Below are 21,957 nucleotides of genomic sequence, written 5' to 3'. Positions count from 1 at the left end.
TCAGGCTGAAGAAAGGCATAAACCATGCGGTGAATGCCTTGCTTCTAATACTGGGGGGAAAAAAACACTACTGAAAATAATTTTAAAATAGTGCATAAAACTTATAGTGAATGATCGCTCACAAGGAGGGTTTCTGAGATGCTGGGGTGCCCCAAAGGCAGTGATTTTTGGTCGTCTCATCAAGACGGAGGTCAGGAAGCCTCCCCAAAAACACGTGAGGCCTCAGATTGTGCAGGTCCTGCAGCTGGGGACTCCCCTGGGCTGGGTCCTGGTAGGATCACAGCCTTATTCATGGCAATCAGCCATATGTGATGGGAATAACGACCTACATGTGATGGGAATAACCCATATTTAACGGGAATAACCCAGATGTGATGGGAATAATGACCCACATGTGATGGGAGTAGCCGCACTCCGAGCATCACGATGGCGGCACCGCACTCACTCCAACAGTTCCCAGGAGGTTCTACCGCCCTCCTGCAATAGGGACAGTCGCTGTGCAGGGACAGAAGGACTGACGGACACGGAGGGGGGGGGGGGAGGGGGATCCCCGTGTAACCCCGATCCGTTGCCACCCGCCCCCCCCCGCTCAGCGCACGGACCCACAGCTGAGCGCTGAGGACCTCTCGCGGCACGGAGTGGAACTGCAGGGCTCGGGCAGCGCCACCCGCACCCCACGGCGCGGTGACAGTCACGTGACCGCGCGGACAGCGCCACCTCCAACCGGCAGCCTCCTATCCGCTCGCCGGCCCTCTCGCTCCCCGCTAAGCTTTGCAACGCTACAACACCCTCATCTCCCCGCCCTTCACCCAACCGTGCTGGGCACCACCTGTGGTAGCGCATGCGCGGCTCCTCCCACTCGGCGGGCGCATGCGCGGCGGCGGGACGGTGGCCGCGAGAGCGGGCGGTGCCGATGAGCGCATGCGCAACCACAGGGCGGGGGCGGGGCAGCGCCTGCGCGGGGCCTCTGTGCCGCCCGCAGCGTAAACAAGGCGCTGGCGGCGATGAGGAGGCCGCGGGCGTGTGGAGCGGACCGGGGCGGCTGGGCTTGAATTGCGCTGCCTTTTGGAGGCGTCCCCCCGCCGGACGGGGGTGGTTGAGGGTCCCCCCGCCATGAACTTGGCCGGGCAGAGCGGTGACGCCGGCAGCGGCCATCTGCTCTTCGCTAACTTCAACCAGGACAACACGTAAGGGGGCGGCGCCGGTATGGGAGGGCTGGGAGGTGTGGGGGGCTCTGAAGGGGTCTGAGGGGATTTGGGGGGGCTGGACTTTGGGGAGGGGGCTCTGAGGTGAAGGGGAGCCCTGAAGTGGGACCTTCATCCCTGCTGTTTTAGGGGCTCCCCTCCCCCCATTCCTCCTTCCGCCCATGCTTCTATAAATGCTTCCATTGCGACCTCTCTCCTCCTCACCGCCGTGTGGGGCTTGGCTTCCTCTCGTTGTTTCAGAGGAGGCGTGGGAAGGGTCGTATATCCACCCCCTGGGCTGCAGGGTGCATCTCATAGGGACCATCGAGTCCTCTTGTCTCATCTATCTCTGGGATACTGACCTGGGCAGCTCAGCCTTCGCTTCTTTGGGGTGAGGAGGGAGGGCTGTGTGCTCCTCAATGCCACCCAGATCGTCGAGGGAGACCCAAATCTTTAGAAGAGACCCAGGTCTTCCAGGAGATTGTAGCCCAGATGCTCACTGTGGCTCTTTCCATCCAGCTCTATGAAGCAGATTACCTCGGGTTTGGAAAAAAGGCTTCTTGCGTGGTCCTTGAACTTTCCTTTGTCTTCTGTGGTTGATTTAAATTCTGAAAAGGGTCAGGTAGTTCGTGCTGCACGTCCCATAATTATTGATAATTGAGGCATTCTTAGGCTAGGAGACATTAATGTTATATGGGGTGTTGAAGAGCAGTGTCTTTCATTTCAAGAAATGCTGATAGTTGTAGCAGTGAGGAAGGATCTGCCTGTTTGAAATACTTAGGAAATGAAACTAGTGGGAAATAGCTGAAAGAGCATGTGAAAGGAGTTTTATTTTAGGAAGTGAGTAAGAGGAAATGACTTCAGGCTGGCATCACTGAATGTAATCCGTGTGTCGTGAGGTTTTGTTGTTGGTTTTCTTTTTTTCTAAACAGCTTGCTTGACTCTCTTACAGCAACTTTAACACTTTTCCTCATATATTGTAGCATGTGGGCATTTTGAAGGCAAGAAGATTGCTTATGACAGCTGCCAGGACTGAGGAGAAGGGTCACATCCGTGAAGGAGATGCTCTGTTTGCTTTTGTAGGTTATGTTGGGGGTTCTGGGGTGGGGATGAAGAAGTGGAGCTGGATAGACCTGAGGCAGGAGAACTTACAAGTGACTGAGTGGTGGGAGAGCGCCTCCAGTGCGTTTGCAAGTGAATAGTTATCCATTCAGTGCCTTGATTCACACTGAAGACTTCTGCAGCTGTTTTTCATCAAGTGCAATGCAGAGCTTGCTCTGTCGTGCATATAAAACATGCCTGTGTTGTGCTTAGGTACCATTTTTTACTCATTACTGGATAAGTCATAGTAAGTGGGAGATCTGTCACCTGTTTCTGTTGTAATTTATAAAGGTCCTTATATAAGTTCTTGCAGTGAAGCTGTGCTGTTCAGGTTGATGATCTGAGCTTTAAAATAAAAGCTTTACTGTTTCTCCTTCTTTAAAGGAGCTGCCAGTTTTTAGCTGCACCTTAGCTGTATATATTTACAGATAGCTGAGCTGTAACAAAAGAATAAAAATTCTGCTAGTATCTGTGAAGAAATCTATTTAAGGAAAAGTATAAAACAGTAACTCTGCAACAGCTCTGGGAGCAGTTTGTAGCTAAAACACTTGTTTGACTTGCTGTGTGACACAGATAACCAACTTGCATTCTAGTTCTTAAACTGAGTATGACTTAGTGATTGTGAGTGCCTTAACTTAAAAACTTAACATGTTTTTATTGGCTTTTTTTTCCTCCATATTTTTTTCTGCTTATGATATGTGTTAATTTCTTGTTTGAATAGAGAAACAAGAGGTCAGCTGTCTGGGTTTATTGGTATGCTCCTCTAGACATCTAGAAGATTACCATTTACCAGGTGAGGAGAGATGAAGAGCTCTTATTAGGGGTGAATTACACTTTCCCATGCTGGGCCTTCAAAAGCTTGCTTGTTTAAAACTTGCATTCTAAGTAGTAAGTCCTTTTTGAGACAGGCAGAGTGAGCAAATGCAGTTCTTTCAGCCAGCATGTGAAAGACAAGCTTTGTTTATATCCTTCCAGTCAGCAAAGCTCCCATCATATTTTAAGGTGTGCTTTATAATTAGAAAAACTGCCGGCAGACAAAGCTGGGAAATAAATTATGTGAGTGCATTGTCTGTGTGTTAAAGCTTCAGCAGAGTGCCAGCTCCGTGCATGCTCTAATTTCTCTGCCTTACCTGGACAGCAAAGCCAACTGCTGCGCATCAGAAAAGGACACTTAGGAGTAGGTGGTAAGAGCAGGTGTTTTTGTAGTCTTTGTGGAAGACTGTGTGTTCATTTGTAGATGCTGTGCGCAGTGATGCTGTCTTGTCTCTTGAAATTGCATCTGCATTATTACATTGCCTGTCTTGCTTATTTATTCCTTATTTCCCTAAGCTTTGTTTACATTGGGGTTTGGAGGTACTGGCAGGGAGTGGAACTGCCAGAGAACGCTCCACCTATGAAGCAACAGAAGCAGGTGGTTTGTGGCTTCTCTTTGATACGATATATTTTCATCAGGGAAGAACAGAGGAGGTCACTTTCAGATGATGTTGGCACACTTGTTTGGCCCTGGCCCTTCTCCCCCTGTAAATCAATCATTGCACAACTTGGCCTGGCAGAAGCTCCGGCTTACAGATAAGCAAGCTGACGGAGCAGAAGTCAGAACCGAGCCGCAGAGGCTCTCGGTGATGGTGGTGCCAGGTGTGTTTGAGCACTGCAAATCTGTAATGACAGATGCTCAGTAAGAGCACCATGTAAGAGCTCTTGAGCACTGCTTGTGTTCCCTCTGGGAGAGGTGCTGTATGGCACGTTTCCATCATGAGGTTTAAAGCTTGTGAGAGGAGCTCAATATTTTGTAGAAGCATCCGTGCCCGCTCTTGGTAAAGGTGAGTAGCTTGTAAAGCAAGGCTTGAAGGTCTCAAAGTTTATATGCACCTGTAAAATAGGTAAAGCTCTTGGTCTCTGAATTGTTACACAAATATTCCTAAAGAAATGCCTTTGAAAGAGCATAGTTTTTAGCTTAAATGATCTTTGCCTTCCATTTACAGATTGTATGTCAGTAACTTAGGAAATAACAGAAGTCAGCAAACTTCAGAAAAGCTTTAATTGCATTTTAAGAATAAGTAATTAAGTAATGACACTTGAAAACCAAATAGTCGCAGTAGTTTTGAATACAGTGCTAATGAGAGGACAAAACAGAGCCTTGCATTTGGATTTCTAATGGAAACATCAGGAAGGCTGGTTTGCAAGGCTCTGCCTGCATTACATATGGAGCTGCAGGAGGCAGGTGTCAGTCCATCCTGATTCTATGTCCTGAGTAAATGTTCGTAGTTCTGAAGCTGTAGAATATGTTTCTTGTTGGGGGAGTTGTGTTATAATTACCTGGTGATGCTGGAATCTCTGTATGAAAGCTGTCTTCTCTTGATTCTGCTGTTGAACTGCTTGTGCAAAGAGCACGGAGTGCTGGGCACTGAGCATTCACTTCTCTGCCTTGTTCTCAAAGGTTCAGGTGTCCCTTATGGTGCTTGAGGACAGGAGAGATCTTTATGCTAAGAAGGCTTTAAAGCTGAATTGAAAAGGAAAGAAGGAAGGAGGAGGAGATCAGGTAGCTCTCATTCAGGAGAGAGCTGAGAGAAGCAGTCACTTGTTGCTCTTACTGCAGTGGAGGTGGCAGTTGAGGTGGCTTGCTTCATGATTCTGGGTGAGAGAGGCTGTTCCACAGTGTGTGAGTTTGCACAGGAGTTTGGCCTGAGAGCAGCAACGTGTGCTTGGATTCTGAACCTTCTGTTGTCCTGGGCTATTGCTGCATGCTAAGTGATGGGCAAGGGAGGTTTTCTTCTGCTGTAGCAGGTTTAAATTTGCAATAATTCCTTTCCTAACGTAAGAGCAATGTGAAAATCGTTTTAGTTCTTGGTGCTGCTGATAAATCTTTTGTGTATGAGTTCTCTGCATTATCTTTTACTGAAATACCAACGTTGCTGACCTTCCTATTAAGATGTGTCTAGGAGATGTTACAGCTTGGGTTCTGGCAGACAGCTGGGAGGTGAAAACAGAGCCAAGTGAGCATTTCCAGTAATTCTATCAGTATGCCATTTCATTGTTTATTATTTTTCCCCTCTTCATCATAAGCATTTGTTCACAAAATGTTTTCTCCTTAGAAATTTACATTGGATCTTAAATGAATTGGAACATTAGTATAATGAGACTGTATCGTAATGAAAGGAGGTTTAATTAACCAGTTATTTAACATAGTAATAACTTCTGGAGTCGTGTTTGTCCTGCAAGTCCTCTATGATAATGAAAACGGCGAAACAGGTTTTCTCTCTTCTACATTCATATGAAGGGAGCAAAATAATTCCTATTAAGGGAGCAAAAGAAAACCTGTACCAGTTCCTAACCCATCTGAAAAGGCTTGTGCTAAAGCACCCAGAGATGGACCCAGCTGATTTCCCACTGCAGGTGGGTGCCCTTACAGGGAATGTCAGCATCTCCAGGGGAGCACGTGAAATATTTCTAAGCACCGTTTGCTTGATGAGGTTAATTTGAATTATTTATGACAGCTGCTCTTGAAAATGCTTTCAAGATTTACGTAGTCTTGAATCAAACTGCAGCATTATCTTGGGAGGAAAAAAAAAGTGGGTAAATGCAGTTTCATAAATCACAGCTGCGTTGGTAGTTTTGTGCTGGGGAGAAACCTTGATGGTGGAATAGCTCCAAGGATGCAGTGTAAGGCTTGTGATAGGGGCTGCACAGGGGGCTGAAAGAGCACCTGTGTGGTGTGATGGTAGGGAAAAAATGGCAATTTGGGGGATCTTGATCTCTTTTCAATTCCAGCCTCTCACGGGCTTTTGAAGATTGGTGATAATAAAGCATAACAGGCACGATGTTAAAGGAGCTTCTGATGATGAATTGCAGTGTCTTCGTGTTGGCCACTGCCCGTCTGAGCACTGGTTGAATGGCTTATTGATCACATTTCTTCCCATCTGGCAGCATGTTTTCAGGAGGTGAGGTAATTTTGCCAAGAGCCTCGTTCTGTGGGATTTGGTCATTTAGGAAGCTATCGAGTGTCTGCAGGGCTTAAGTGTAAAGGTGGTGTGATGGAAGATGGGATTTCAAGTCCTTAGGATGGTACTGATACAAATTAGCCTCCTGGATTCTCTTGTTACATTTTAAAAAGCCTTTTTCCAGTGGTTTCATAACAAGTAATTCAGGAGTGACTTGAAGAAAGAAACAAACCCTCCAAAACCAAGAGGAAAAATGGTTGATTTTCTTGGCTACCCTTGTGTGAGCATGATGGTGATGAGTTCAGTTATGCTGACTTGTGTGCAAATGTTTTGTGAGTTCATCATGACCTTGATCCAGGAAGAAGTAACAAAAAGCAGTTGCCAATGGATGGAAAGATCTCTTCTATGCTGCCTTTCTTTTGGCTTCTACTCGATGGAATGGTTTTTGGCATGGATGCAGCTCTCTTCAGCCATTGCTTAGGGCTTACTTCGATGAAGAATGGGTGGTCAGCAGGGCAAGGGAAATGGGTTTGCTTTGTGGTGTCAGTGATACAGCAGTATTAGCATGCTCTTTGGCAAAATGGAGTTCTCACTGAGGTGCTCATCCTATGTCTTAGGTGGATTTCTTTCATATTGCAAGGCATCTTGTGACTCCTTTGTTTTCAGCTGAATTGAATGCTCCTCTGCCTCTGTGATGCGACGGTTTCCATGTCATTCTGCATTGCCCTTTCCTTTGAGGGAAACAATGAAAAAAGTGATCTGTAGCTTCTCTTAGACCAAATAATAATTTCACGTTTCTGTGACATTGGGATTTTCATTGAGTTGTCCAAAAGTCAGGAAAACAATGAAGAGTCTTCAGCAAATAATCAGAGGCGTTCTGCTGAACATAGCAGCTCCTCCTGAAATGAAATTAAATCTGGTATTTCTAGAGTGGCTTAGAAGAGCAGCAACGAAATTTGCTTTTATAGCTTCTCTGTCTCCGAGCCTAATATCTTTTTTCCTTTTTTAATATCATGGTTATTGCATCTGGAGAGGTTTGTTTCTCTTGCCTAGATGGCGAATCTTTTAATTTGAGCGTTTCAGACTTCTTAAATGTAATTCCTTAAGCAGGCTGTTCCAGCTGTGTCTTTTTTCCTAGCAGAGGATGCCATGCCATCATGCAGAAGTCGCTTTGGCTGCTTGGAACCTTAATTCAGGAGGATGAGCAGTTTTAGGAACAGGTTTTGATCTTCTGGGGGCCTTGAAGTCTAAGAAGGATTGGCATTGGAAACGTGAGAGAGAATACAGGAGAGGAAAAAGGAATCCAGGGATGTGTTGTATTCTGAGCACAGAACTAATTGTCAGTGTGTGAGTGGAAGTGAGGCATCCTGCAGGGTTCAGGAGGGCAGTTTGGGGCTGACAGGATTGGGGCTGAGCCTCTTATTGAATGGCTTCCACGGCTTGGCACGTTGAAATGCACTGTGCTCTGTGTTCATCTGTCAGCTTCGTGTGTCCCAGCAGTAATAAATATGAGCTGTAAGTACAGTGATGCACTTCCATACTGCTGTGTGTACTGTTAATTTCCTATAGCTGCTTTGGTGTGTGAGGAGCTGCCAGTTGAGCCTGAAGGTTTTTGGAGCTCACAGTGTAATACCTTTCTTTACTGGAAAAGGCATCGGGCTGTGGGCAGAGTGTGAAAATGGAGTAATGGTGGAAAGAATGGCTGGTGGTTCATCTTTAATGTTCTGCTGCTGTTAAAATCTGTTTAACATCAGTGAGGAGCATTTTTAGGAGCGCCTCTGATCAGAGATTCAGCACGAGTGTTTGCACAACTGAGACCTGACGGTGTTCTGTGGGGATGCTGGAGTGTCATCAAGTAAAAGCAGAGAAAATTAAATTTGGCAGTATTTAATTCCTTTTTTTTATATATGAAAGCTCTCCTGGGGTGCTTGGGGAAGGTTACAGTATAAAAGGCAAAAAATCCCCGGACAGCCTCAGTTTAAAAGGTCTTGTAGGTCACCTCTCAGGATGAGGAAATGATGGCAGTGGTTCATGTTGCATTATTCAAGTCATCTTTCCTCCACACTGAAGCTTTTGGTTTCTGTGGAATTGGGGAAATGATCGGCCTCCATTGGGCTGTAAGCTGGGACCAGTAATCTCATCAAATGTGATCAGGACTGCACAGCTGGGGTGATTCTCAAACTCTTTAAAGAGTTCAGGAAATTACCTGTGTGTGATGGCTTTTCTTGGTCAAACTTTCTCTCTTACTGGGTTACCTGAGGTGTGAGATGGGGTAGGAGTCTCTCCAAGGGGGATTCACAGCCAGTGTTGTTTATGTTCTTGATGGACTCGGTTTCTTTTTCAGATCCCTTGCAGTTGGCAGTAAATCAGGCTACAAGTTCTTCTCTCTTTCTTCTGTGGACAAATTAGAGCAGATCTATGAATGCAGTGAGTATCCTTTTCATTATTTGTATTTTTTTATTCCACTGGTTGAATTCAGGAAGAATAAGACTGTTCTGTTTTTTCACTGGTTGTTTGAATGTCACGTGAGCAGAACCTCAAGGGTATGGTGAAATAACACACAAATACAAAACAATTGATTGCTATCATGTTAAGCCTGTGTCAGTGTTACATATTGAAATTTAGAAGGTAGGCTGTGCAATTTGGTAATAGCCAAGAGAACCTCTTTGCTTTTCTAGTTTTATGTCCAGCAGCCAAGTAATGTAGCATCTGGGTATAACAAAAAAACAACACTGAGAGTATTTTTGGGGTCTCTGTACTGGCTTTTTGGGGGCAAGTCACCACTCTTATAGTCTTATCAAAAAATCCAAAGCCCTGGTCATCATTTTTGAATCCTAATCTCTGCAGTGAAACACAATAGCTGCAGCTTCACCCATTCAAAAGGCTGGATAATCGAAATTCTGGTAACTTTTCAAGTATGGGTCACAGTTAAGCAGGATATGAGATAAAATGGAGGTACGCCTGGAGGAGGAGCAGTAACCCTGCTTTCCCAACTTTCTTCCTCTTTTTTGAGATGGTTAGATGGTTCAGTGAAAGCAGAGAGCAAGCAGCCCTCCCTTTCTTATAAGGCAGAGGCAAGCAGTAGTGCCAGTAGCCACCACGTCAGCCTGCACTCAGGAGTCCTGGTGTATCACAGCAGGATTGTCTTTGGGCTCCATTCCCAAAGTGACCCGACCTTGTGTCATCAGGAGTTTGGAAGTGGTGTGTGATTCAGATCAGCTATTATCTGTGGTTACAGCCTGCTCTGGTGTACAGTCAGTGGAAAGGAGTAACTGTGACGTTTAAATGAGGCCCTTGTGGTCGGGTGAATTGTGTTGCAGCTCCATCTGCCCCACTGAGTCATGGTCCGGTTGTACTGGTTAATGGGTGACATGAATTCCATTTGATGCTGTTGAAATTGGGTACCTGACTTCTGTAGTATGTTAGGCACTTGCAGTATCTGCCCTGATGTGACCTGAAGAGACCCAGTGAAGAGAACTCCTGTTACATGAGACACTGAAGAAACGTACTGAGAGAGGTTGAGCTGAACTTTCAAGGTAGTCCTTGGAACACAAAGTATAGGTAGGATAAAGTACTTTATTCAGAATATTGCAGTGGAGCAGCTGGGATTGGAAGTTAGACCTGCTGATTCAGGTCCTGTCTATTCTGGGCTGCCTGCATTAGCTTAACCTTTTCATATTAGAAATTTTCCTCTGTGACCCTTAAGTCTGTAGACGTGGAGCACGGAATGCAAGATGACTTTTAATAGAAAACCTGGTGGTTTGACCTGCGTAAGCTGTCTGACTTGGCCTCTGCTGTCTAAATGCTTGAGTTTTTTGTATATATAGTTAAATAGTTTCTAGTCTTGGGCTTGCCACCAATGCATGTTTAAAACTGTAACCTCAGCATGGGGGTGGTGGGCTTTTCTGGTACCTCCTAGGAAGGAAAAGTATTTTGAGGCCCCTGCCTCCAGTTCAGTTTGTACATAGGATCATAGAACCCCAGGGCTGCGTGGTTCTGAAGACTGTGCTTTGGGTGAGCACTGGTCAGGACCTTGTTCTTTGGGTCATCTGCAAGTTCTTAATGTAGATGCCCGAGGTAAATTACAACATGTACTCTGGCTGTCACTTATTTGACAGAACAACTAAGAAGAATGGGAGGTTTCTTTGTCCCTGTTACAGACATCACCGTGATGCATCCAACTCCCTGCTCAGTTGATAAAAATGAGTTTTGGATTGGAGAGTTCTTGGAGGCCTAATGAATACTTAGAACTTCTTCATGCACCTGGATTAAAAATGGAATAGAAGCACATCTGATTGTAATCGAGCTGCTTCTGACCAGCTCTGGTGCAAGTTGTGTTCATGAAACTGTAACTTTGTTACGTTTGCCTGTTCTCTGGCTGTTGATGCTTGCACCATTTTGCAGCTCTTTGTTTTTACTGTATTTTCAGTCTGACTTGCTGGTGGTGCTCACAGTGGATAGAAAATACAAATACATGCATATAGATATAGTTTGTAAAACAAATACAAATAGGAAAAGAAGCCAAACTGGCTAACAGCATTGCTATAGGACTTAACAGGTTCCATTAAAGATATGATTAATTCGGGTCAGCTGGCTGTAGGATGTGCAGTCTATCCTGGTACTTCTGTATGGTTGCTCATTAGGAAGCATAAATGACTTGGCAGCTGTGAAGGGACTTTTATCATTTCTTCCTGTTAGGAGAAGACAAAGGAACAGAGGTGCATCCTGTATTTTTAAAGAGAATTGAATTACAGGACAGGCACAGAGCTTTTCTCTGGAACGGTCGCTGTGTCGTAGTATAGGAAGTCTCCTTGTGGTAACAATCTGAGAATGTTTGTACCTCTTAGGTGCTTTCAGTTTTGGAGGTTTGTTGTTTTATTTCTTCCCCATGCCCATAGCAGTTGGGTTCCTGATGGTGTCCTTCCCTGCTGGCTAATCTGCATCAGCACAGGATAGGACAGCACTTCTTCATTGGTTCTCTGCTGCTGTTCCAGCTCTGAAATACCAGTTCTCCTGCCTTCTCGGGAGCAAAACAAGTCCCAGCAGCTGCCCCTGGATGGGGAAAGAAGCTGAGTATTCCCTCCCCAGCCTCAAGGATCAGGGGGCAAACAGGCTGTGGTCTGGGGTCTCTGTGCACCACTCCTCTCTGGCTCTTCTGAAAGGATGCTGTTATTGTGGAGGGCTCTGGGCTGGGATGGAAGGCTGATAACCTGTACTGTCAAAAGATTGGGAATCTTTTATGTTACTTTTCTGCATCTAGAAGTCTGTGCATGAGGTTATTGAAACAGATTTTTGTGTTCATCTTCTTCAAGCGTTGTGCTGTGTGGCATCTGGAAAATGGAGAGAAATTCCTTGAAAACAAACTCGTTTCTAAAACACATTATCCCTTTTGCAAAAGTGAGGAAATTGAATTTTCAAAGCCTCTGTGAGCAGTTTTGTCTTCTCTGGAAAAATACAATCTTGCTTATTAGATTTGGATAAAAGTCAATTATGTTGCATGAAGACTGAAAATGCTCATTATAAACCCCCCTTCTTTTCTGCAGGGAGGCTCTTGCTTTCTTGCTCTTGTGTACAGAATTAAATATTTTCTGAATTTTTCTTGAAATAACTGCCCAAAGAAAGCACTTTCAAAGCTGGTGTGTTACACAGTGATGGCATTGTAGTGCACTGAGAATGTTAGAAGGTTCTGGTTTTTTTCTCATGGAATTCCTGTCATCGGTGATGAGAACGGTGCCAATTGTTTGGTGCCAATTGTTTGGTGCCAATTGTTTGGTGCCAATTGTTTGGTGCCAATTGTTTGGTAAGCCTCTGGGTCCAAACACAAGCCTTCAGAAATAAGCTGGCTGTTTTCTTTTATCTTCTGGCAGTTCTGTGGTTTCAGACACGTTAAGCACTGACCCGATCCAGGTTCCCATTTGTGAGGAGTGTGGCCGTTTCCACGGATCAGTGCCACAGGCTCACGTCTTGATTCCTTCCTCTAAGGGAAGGGCAGATGTAGCCAGCAGCCGTGGGAGAGCTGCAGGATGGGGGAACTCCTGCTTCTTCTTGACGTGGAATAGCTTTTCATTCATTCTGCTTTAGTGTCAGAAGCATGTGTGCAGCTGGCTTTGTTTCTGAGTGCAGTTTATCCAGCAAGGGAGTAGGCTGTCTGCTGAGGGTGTTAAGTGCCCCCATATTGTTTTGAAGTGTGTTTCTGTGGGTTGCTTAAAAGCTGCTATGAAGGCAGTGCCTGGAGGGTGAGTCAAAACCTCATGAGAAGGAGAGACAAAAGTGCCAGGGTGCCACTGGTGGGGTTTGGGCTCCTACCAGTTTGGTCCAGTACAGCAGATGCTCTGGAAGAACTTCTCTGCTGGAGATCCCAGGCTCTGCTCCTGCTGTTGTCCCCAGGTTTTGAATGCTGGCTTGGGCTCCTCCTCTGTATCCCAGTGCTCTTGTAGCAGAACATAAAATTAAAGCTGTCTTGTGGCTATGCATGCAGACTGTGATTCAGGGATTGCTGTTTAAATTGGTTTTAGGTGGTATCAGTGTGATCCGTTGTGTATTTAAAAAATACACGAATAATGTCAGGGGCTGGAACAGTTTTAAGACAAGTGAGTTTAGCAGCTTCTTTACATAATCTTCTTCTTTTCCTTTATGGGGAAATACGGGGTGCAGGCTCATGGCATTGCTTTGGAGGAAAGAAAACAAAATGCTACGTTTCTGGACCTTAACTATCCATCCTGCCTTAACTCGGCCATTGTGCCAGAATGTCTGTGTTCTTAGATTGTATTGCCTTGCCCTGCATTCCCTGTTAATACACATGGTTCTCTTTCCCTGAAATCTCCCTCTGTGTTTTGTTTCCCCTCTCCTGCTGTGGTTCCTCAGCTGACACTGAAGATGTGTGCATTGTGGAGAGGCTGTTCTCCAGCAGTCTGGTGGCCATCGTCAGCCTTAAAGCTCCACGCAAGCTGAAGGTTTGTCACTTTAAGAAGGGGACAGAGATTTGCAACTACAGTTACTCCAACACCATCCTGGCTGTCAAACTCAATAGGCAGGTGAGTAATAATTTTAGTGAAAGCAAGAGGGTTTGTAGGGTTTATTCCGACAGTTTCTCTGGTGGGTGGCTTTTCCTTTGGTGACAGAATTTGAAATTAATTTCTATGTTTCCAGCTGTAGCTGGGATGTTTTATGGCATCTGAGTAACCCTGCTTGGTGAAGAATTTCTGGTTCTGTGTTTACATGTTTTGCTGGAACGCCTTCAGCAGGCTGCTCTGACTACATTGCTGACCCTGCTTTGAGGGGGTGGTTGCACTGCAGGCTTGCCATGGACCCTTGCACGTTTAGGATCACAGGACGATTCCAACTGAAAATACGTGGGGGCAACAATTTCTAATGGGCCAAAACTTAAACCTCAAATTGTTTTTTATCATTTTTAAAAACAGTTTGAATCTTTGAGATGCAGTCACTGATCTGGTGTCGTTTTTAAGTGGGGTGCTTGTAGTACTGAGGCATTGGCAGGTTCTTCTGCACATACAGTTCATTTGAAGTGGAGAAAATAGCATCTGAATGATGAACAGTGCCCGTCTCTGCCCTCAAAATCAGGTGTGAGGTAATGGGGTTCCTGTTTAAAATTGTAAGGAGGCAGTGACTGCTGCTGTTTCTGACACCATGAGGTAGCAGTAAGTGGGTCAGGTCTCGTTAAACAGCTGTCCAGATGCAGTCACCAAAGGGCAGATGAGGCGTTGAAGAACTTTAATTGTTTGTTTGTTTTTGAAGTACCTCACAAATGAGTATGAATAAGTAATAGGCTCTATAAACAGTTTTTAAAAGTCTTGTATATTTTTCTTTCTAGCCAAAGCAGGAAGTGGGGCCCACATGTGAATTGGCCTCTAGAGGGAGAGAAATACACATGGGCAGGCAGAGTAAGGGTGGAATAGGTACAGAGGAAGGTTCTGGCTTGCTTACTCAATCTAGTAGAGTAAATTGTTTTCATTTAAATCAATTTACAATGGTGTGGTTGAGAGAAGTCAGGTGTGCTGGGCAGTTCAAGTGCCTGAGAGCACTATTGAAGCCTCGTCAAGAGGTCTCTCATGCGTCTCATGTCAGACTCATCTTCCCATCAGGTTGGTACAAGCTTCCTGAATTGGAAGGCACCAGCTGCGCTTGGATGCTATTTTTTAGAATCATAACTTCATACAAATTCTCTTTTCATATCACCATTTAATCTGTCCCATGTCTAGAGGCTGATAGTATGTCTGGAAGAGTCTCTTTATATACACAATATACGAGACATGAAGGTATTGCATACAATCAGGGAGACGCCACCCAATCCAGCAGGTGAGTGTGTTGTTAAACTGCCTTAAGCTGCCTCCTCCGTGTTCTGCTCTGCTCGTGCAGATGTGCTGGAATGTTAGGTCAGAAGGAAGCAATAGAGGTGCTTACAAGCTGGATCTCTCCAGCACTTGGCACAAATAAAAGCTATGTCAAGCTAATGCTTGAGGGATTTCTTCTACTTGGTCAGTTAGTGTCGGTCTGATAGTATTTTTACTTTGTTCTAAACCTTATTAGTAATTATGTTAACAAGTGTCCTTGCAGATTGGCTCTTGAGATTTCTTATCCCTGTTCTGTGTCTGTTGATACCTTGTGAGAATGACTGAGTTTGCGAGGTTTGAACGTAGGTCAGAAAGCTTCACCTTTTAAGATTTAGAATTTGCTTCTTTCTGACTGTGCTTTGTTGTTTTCATTATTTTGTTTCTTATGTTGTTGTTTTTACTTCTGAATACATTCTAGGGTTGTGTGCTTTATCAATAAACAATGACAACTGCTATCTGGCCTATCCAGGGAGCGCAACTATTGGAGAAGTACAGGTCTTTGACACCATCAATCTGGTAAGGGTCTTTGTGAAGACTGTTTTCCTTTCTAAAGATGCAGTTCTTGGAAATGACTCGAAGTGCTCAAAGAAGAATTACTAGACATTCAGGTCCAACCACAAAAAAATTGCAGTATCCTTTATACTTAGGCATTATAGAACGTTGACAAAGAGAAGTAAGGCCATCGAATAGAGCTGGCAGAGAGATGGAGTAGAAGTGCAGTTGCTTCTAGTAGAGTTGTCTTTAAGTAGCTTTCTTGTGCTTGTATTGTCTGCGCATGTGCTTCAGTAGTTTGTGTACTTTCACATAGCAGTTACTGAAATTGTTGTCCATAAATAAGGCTCATATTTACATTGAGTGCTGTTGAGCACACAGATTTAAGCTGTGAACGTGTGGTGTGCTGTACTAAGGTTCTGCTTTATTGATTCACTCCTGCAGAGAGCTGCTAATATGATCCCAGCTCATGACAGTCCCTTGGCTGCTTTGGCTTTTGATGCGAGCGGTTCGAAACTTGCCACTGCATCAGAGAAGGTAAGGTGTCTTGTTATTGATCTGCCTGCAATGATAATAAACTGAAGTGGTCTGAAACAAATTTTGTTTTTAAGCGTGCACAGTTGTACCCACAAGTGCCAAAAAAGAAGGCCTGGAGTTGTAACAAGACTTAAGTTCAGAACTGTTAATTATATTTGACTAAACTTCCAAGCTGCAAAGTGTTGGATGATAAGGTTATTTGAATAAGTATGTTGTAATCGGGCTGTAATCAGGGCAGTCCTCTCGTTGCTGCTGCTGTCAGTGCAGGTACTTACTAGAAATCAGATGGTATTGCTTTGATGCTATCTTCCTAATGAAAGCCACACAGTTAAAGTCAGAGAGTTGTCTTGCTTTGGCACATGATGACAAATGGTCTGAACTGTAGAAATCCAGAATCATGAAGCCTTTGCTGTCTGGCTAATAAGCTTAGAATATAAAGGTGTAGTGTGATTGCACCAGATAAAGGCAAAAAAGGCATCCAGATGAGTGTGCTTACAGATAACAAACATGGTTGTTTTCATGATCAAATGTAATAAGAGGAGCTGTTCTTGATGCACAGCTTGTACTCTACATGAGTAGCTCCCACCTTGTTGTTTCCCCATTCTTCAAACACGTCTTACAAACAAGCTCTATAAATATTTCATGCTAGTATGTGGTGTGCATCAGCTGTGCTAAGTGCTAAGTTAACAGCAGAATGGTTTGTTGTACTCTGCTCACTAGTGCTAATGTACAGTGGGAGAACTTGAAATGATAATGGAAGATGACTTATTTTTTTCTTTGCAGGGGACAGTGATAAGAGTGTTTTCCATTCCAGAGGGACAGAAACTGTTTGAATTCCGGAGGGGAGTGAAGAGGTAAAGCTGATCCATGCTGGTTATCTGAAGCTCATTTCTTACAATAGGTCTCCAGTGTGCTCTGTGGCTGAGCTAGCTTCCTAATTTTTGCCTGTTGTTGTATTCCTCCAACCCTGCTGTATGCTTACCACATTTTCAGTTTGAATGTCTTCCAACTTCTCTTCTTAAGACTTGACTATTCTACAAATCAATCCTGTCAGGATTTTACTTCCTCTCGCATTTTAAAAATTCATTGGCAAGGAAAGTGGATCAAGTCTTGTAAGATATATTATATTTTTAAGGCAAATGGAAGCAATACATCTAATTTTCTCCATCTTTTAAACCCTGCTTGTACCGTAGCCGCTGAAAGTCATTTTGACATTGTTCTGCAGTTTGTGGTGGTGGTAACTCTAGCTGTACTCTACTTCATGTAGAGGTAAGGCTGAGTTCAGATTGTTCCTGGTTGGGCCCCCCATATCTGGTATTTGTCAGAGTTAACTGACAATTAAAGTGTTGTTAAGGAGGCTCTTGCTCTTGAGCAGCTTTAAGAAGATATTGGGAGATTCAGAATGCTTTACTGTGGAAATGGGTTTTTTCTTATTATTTACAAAGCAGCATTGACTGAGAAATCTGTTCAAGCCAGTTCACTTTGGGTGAACTGCAGCTCACCTGTAATCTCTGACAGAAGAAAAGGAGCTTGTGATTTTACTGTGCAGCCACAGTTCCTTCCAGCTATGCCAGTACATCTCGTGTGAGTGCTCTGGAGTTTCTTAGTGGTGGCTGTCTGAGAAGACTTCTGCCTGCTTACCAAGAGGAGGAAATATCCTCATTTAAGTCAGTTCCCACGAGTCACTTAACCCTGGCTTTTTCTAATACCAGATGCTTTTGCATTAGAATGTCAAAAATAATGCTTTGTTGTTTCTTTCCTCTTTGTGCCTTCCCACTAGGTGTGTGAGCATCTGCTCGTTGGCTTTCAGCATGGATGGCATGTTTCTGTCTGCATCCAGCAACACAGAGACAGTGCATATCTTCAAACTTGAGACTGTGAAAGAAAAGTAAGTCTCAGAGATGCCTTGGACTTTTCAAGGAAATGAAAAAAAAAATAGGATGAGCTCTTCAAAGAGTGAACAGACTTCATTTGAACGCTTTAAAATGAAGGACACAAATCAGTCCTGAATCAGCAGCTGTTCCTGATCTACCTATTGTAATTAATAGGATAAGTATTGCTGCCAAAGAGGAATTGGGCATCCTTGGCAGAGGAATGTGAGGGCAATTTGTTTTTATTTATATTTTTTCACCTCTGACATCCACTGTGGAAGATCTGTCTCAGCAGAACCTTCCAGCTGCCTTCATGATTCTAAAAAGCACCGTGTTGTAAAATGTTTCTATTTACAGTTTGAGAAGACAGTCTTATTTATAACTTCTGTTGGAGACGGTGGTTTGGTTATTGATTAAACAGGTGAATAATATCTGGAAGTGCAGCTCTTTACAGTAGGTCTTATTTTTGTATAATAACCGTTACGAAACGCAGCTGTATAAACAGAAGTATCCATTTACAATAGGACATGCTTTAGCAACAGGCCGAGGGAATTATAGGACATACTGTGCCCTGCAGTGTAAATTGAGTGCATTGAGATCTCAGGGCTGTCAGTAATCCCTGAAGACAAACAAGTAACTGTTTAATCTCTTTCAAAATGAAAAGAGGTTTTGCAGTGTTGACCCGCCTCTTTCTCCATTTTGAGGTCGAAGTTGGACACATCTTTCTTGTTTCTTCCGAATTGTAGACCTCAGGAAGAGCCTACAACCTGGACAGGTTACTTTGGAAAAGTACTGATGGCCTCAACAAGCTATCTGCCCTCTCAAGTAACAGAGATGTTCAACCAGGGCAGAGCCTTTGCTACGGTCCGCCTGCCGTTCTGTGGGCACAAAAATATCTGTGCACTTGCCACGTGAGTAAAGCGATGGTACTTGCATTCACCACCCGCTGGGTTGCCACATAGAGCTACAGAAAAGCAGGCACTGGAGGGTTTCTCCAGCTGAGTGGGTAGCACTCAGAGGAATGGGTTGCTGTCGTGCTTTCAGAGCCTCTTCTGGCTTAAGAGCTGTGTTGGAGCTCGTGGTCCTGTGAGAGACAGAAAGCACGGTGTTTGGATAAGCAGTTGACTATTGCAGAGTTGTTTGAAGATGTCTTCTGATTTGCAAAGAAGTCTGTTGAGAACAGATCTGGGGGCTTAAGGCATTTACTTTGCTGCAAAGTAAAGCAATTTGGACTAGCGGTTAAAGAAGTCCTTGAAAGCAAATCCGTGTTGTTCTTGTCTCTACAACTGCATAGCATTCATTGGAGTTAATTTTGAGAACTCAGTGTAACCTTCTTTGTCATCTCCAAAGGCAGGACCCGTTTGGCACGTGTACCAAAGCAATGAGCTGAGCAGTAGTAAATGTATTTTATGGAGGTTCTGGAGTTTGTGTGCTTCGTTTGCTTCATGTCTGCGTCTCTCTCCTCTGATCTCAAAGCACCCTTTAAGCAATAATTAAGCTTTGTAACATTTCTGAAGAAAGGAAATACTTCTCCAGAGGCAAATACTGTAACCTGTTGTGCAAAGCTGATATCAGGATGGTAACTTCTCAGTTTGCTTTCCTGGGTTATGTGTGAGCTGCTTGATTCCCAGGGCATCCTATCAGCCCCATTGTAGTTGCACCTTATTTTTGCATGTAGCTGCTTCCTAGGTGTTCTGTATGTGCAGCTATTAGCAGTATTGCCTATCTAGGAGAAGCAAGTGTGGAAAATAACAGCTTGAAATCACAGGAGAAGAGGAGAGAGTGCTGATATGACACTTAAGCTCTCATTGATTTCCTCTGACCGTTCCTAGAATTCAGAAGATCCCTCGTTTATTGGTGGGAGCTGCTGATGGGTATCTCTACATGTACAACCTAGACCCCCAAGAAGGAGGAGAGTGCACACTAATGAAGCAGCACAAGTAAGTTCGCGTTAGTTGAGGACTGTTGCTTTTATTTTTTCATTTCTTTTATGGCTTCACAAAACTCAGTTTGTTCTTAATCTTAGTTCCATGCTGCAGAGGTCTGACTTGGAACAGCTCGTTTCTTTAAACTGGCTTTTTATCAGGCCTCTGACATGAATGTGTAACTTCAGAATCCCCTTGTGCCACCCTTCCTTGTACCATCTACACTAAGCACTGCTTTACCAGCAGAAACTTAACGCTGCCCAACTGCAGTGCAGAACCAATTGCTGTTAGCTGTGTGATCCCATTTCCTCTTTCTCTGCAGTTTGAGTTCAGTTACTTTGACAAGAACCTGAAGCATCTGACACCGTTCCCTTCATCAATAAATCAAGCAGTTAGAGAAACAAGAAAGTGTTACTCTAACTTCATGGGGGGAAATCTGGCCTGTGAAATTGTATCTGTATTCTCTCGGTGCCCTTATTAAGATTCCTTGCGTGTAGAGCAGCCAAATAATGTTTGGTAGCAGTACTGTAGAATACTTAAGGAGATATGACAGAGCCTTGTTATTTTTTCTAAGATTTGAAGGGAGCAGATAGGGTAATACAACTGCTTTACTTACATGATCGATCATACCATCAAACCCTGGGGTGATGTTACATATCCCCTGCACGATGGCAGAAGCACATGGAATTGGAAGCGATGAGTGCCTTCCCTGAAGAGACCACCCTCTTCCCGTTGTGTTCTCGCACATCTAATGAGATATTCTTGTGTAGCTGTCAGCTAAGGCTGTGTTACGTCCAGGCAGCTCACCTCTCCACCTAACACTTCTCGGCAGGCTCGATGGCAGCATGGAGCCGGCCAACGAGATCCTGGAGTCTGCATCCCACGACCGGCCGCTGGTGGCGCAGCCGTACAGCGCTGCTGGGACTAAAGGTACATACGTGCCTTCCTCACCCACAAGGCATGGTAAGGAGAAGGCTGGGAACGGGGCAGAGTGCCTCTGCGTGTTGCTGCCTTCCAGACGGCTGCGTGAGCTCGTCTGCTTCAGAGCTGAGCTTTTCATGGCTGTGAGAGTGATGTGAGGCCCTGGGGAGCGGTAGGAGAGCACTCCCATGTACGCAGCTTTCTGCAGGTGAACCACTCGTCTGTGCTGCTCTGTGGGCACGGCGTTGTCTTGAACTGTGTTCAGTTACTTCAGTAATAGTTGCAGTACTTGCCAAATGGTTCTTGAGATGCTGTAATTATTTTACAAAGGAGTTCTGAACCCAGACCTCCAGCAAAGCATCTGAATTTGTAGCACTTTTTTTTTTGTCTGTGATGTTGTGTTCCTGTAGTTCCTTACGGCAGTTGTGACCTTTTAGCCTGATTTTGCTGCTCTGTTAAGTTGAGAGGATGAGAATTTAGTTTGTGCTGGAGTTCCCAAGTGAGTAGAGCTTGTGTATATGGCTCTTAGCATCTTTGTATAGGCTAATGTTTCAGCTGTGGAGGAAGCATAGTCTGCACATACAGCATCAATTCTGCAGTTGCAGCTGTAATGGATGGGTAGAGAGTACAAAAGCATAACTGCCCCGAAGCAACAATATGCACTGCACGCATGCAGAGTAATCACAAACTGCTCTTGGCTTGGAGAAACGTGGTCATAATGAAGGCAAACATAGGGTGGCAGTGAAGCTGTTGCAAATAACGTCTGGTGCTTCAGCTGGAATGGCTGCTTTGTTGGATCCAAGCCTTGGTTTGTGCTGCTGATCATCAGACTCCTGCTCCCTTTCTTTGCAGCTTATCCGGATGACCTGGGAGCTGTGGGTGGAGCTTGCCTGGAAGACGAAACCAACTCGCTCAGATTGGATGAAGACAGTGAGCATCCCCCCATGATCCTCCGGACAGACTGAACTTTGACCTGTGAACTCACTCCTGAAGCAGAGAACACTGGCTTGATGTTTCTTGAGGAATCTCGTGTTATGCTGCTATGAACTTTGACATGAGCTGGGAGAGAGGATGACAGACTCTTACAGTTTTAAGTCGTAGCTGTAGTTCTAATTCTATACCATTGGAAAAAAATATATGGTTTTCAATTCAGTGGCTTTTAATCTTGCTTATCTATTTTAGCTGTGTTTTTTGTTGGTTTTTTTTCATTGCCAAAACCTGCTGTTTGTGCAGCCCTCGGGGCCTACTAGCTTTGCATGCGTTCATGTGCCAAGCAAGCATAGGAGGGGAGAGAGAGAGAAGCCACTTTATAACAAACTCAAGTTTGTATTTTTTTTATATATGTATATAATACTTAGCTTATATGAGGAAGGAGCAGAGAAGTGGTTTTGGAAGCTGAGACTAGTTCTGCACTGACAAAGGTCCAAATGGTTTCCTGTGCATGGGCTTGCAGGCATACCTAGTGACTGACATGCAATCTTTCAAATGCAATGGCCTGGTTTTTTTGTTTTTTTGTTTTGTTTTGTTTTTTGGGTTCTCCCTCCCCTTTCCTGGACCATTTTGTTAATTAAAATTCCTTCTGAATGTTGTGTGTTTGTGGGAGTGTTCTGTTTGTTGGGACTGAAAACTGGAAATGT

At 44.4% G+C, this 21,957-nt stretch overlaps 1 protein-coding gene across 2 annotated transcripts; it reads left to right on the top strand.

Moving 5' to 3' along the window:
• The first annotated feature begins 944 nt into the window (after nucleotides 1-944).
• Nucleotides 945-21,909, top strand: WIPI2 (WD repeat domain, phosphoinositide interacting 2). 2 transcript variants are annotated; one of them, XM_052680241.1, is made up of 12 exons: nucleotides 945-1,187; nucleotides 8,568-8,650; nucleotides 13,088-13,257; nucleotides 14,443-14,539; nucleotides 14,993-15,090; nucleotides 15,511-15,603; nucleotides 16,387-16,457; nucleotides 17,384-17,491; nucleotides 18,221-18,385; nucleotides 19,307-19,414; nucleotides 20,232-20,329; nucleotides 21,173-21,909. In XM_052680241.1, exons 1-12 carry the CDS (start codon nucleotides 1,114-1,116, stop codon nucleotides 21,283-21,285), a joined length of 1,278 nt encoding a protein of 425 aa, XP_052536201.1. In that variant the 5' UTR covers nucleotides 945-1,113; the 3' UTR covers nucleotides 21,286-21,909. The 2 variants fall into 2 exon arrangements, with proteins under 2 accessions (XP_052536201.1, XP_052536200.1); XM_052680240.1 differs by having other exon boundaries at nucleotides 20,232-20,362.
• The last annotated feature ends 48 nt before the right edge of the window (nucleotides 21,910-21,957 follow it).

The sequence above is a fragment of the Tympanuchus pallidicinctus genome, unplaced genomic scaffold (genome assembly GCF_026119805.1).
Source record: "Tympanuchus pallidicinctus isolate F22 unplaced genomic scaffold, pur_lepc_1.0 scaffold18, whole genome shotgun sequence".
Classification (NCBI taxonomy): domain Eukaryota; kingdom Metazoa; phylum Chordata; class Aves; order Galliformes; family Phasianidae; genus Tympanuchus; species Tympanuchus pallidicinctus.
This window is presented reverse-complemented; position numbering and strand designations above follow the sequence as displayed.

Bases quoted from the DNA above. Each gene is read 5' to 3' on its own strand.
- WIPI2 (XM_052680240.1), top strand. From the start codon at position 1,114: ATGAACTTGGCCGGGCAGAGCGGTGACGCCGGCAGCGGCCATCTGCTC. The intron at 14,540-14,992 runs GTGAGTGTGTTG...AATACATTCTAG, and splicing joins GACGCCACCCAATCCAGCAG to GGTTGTGTGCTTTATCAATA. The intron at 17,492-18,220 runs GTAAGTCTCAGA...TCCGAATTGTAG, and splicing joins CTTGAGACTGTGAAAGAAAA to ACCTCAGGAAGAGCCTACAA.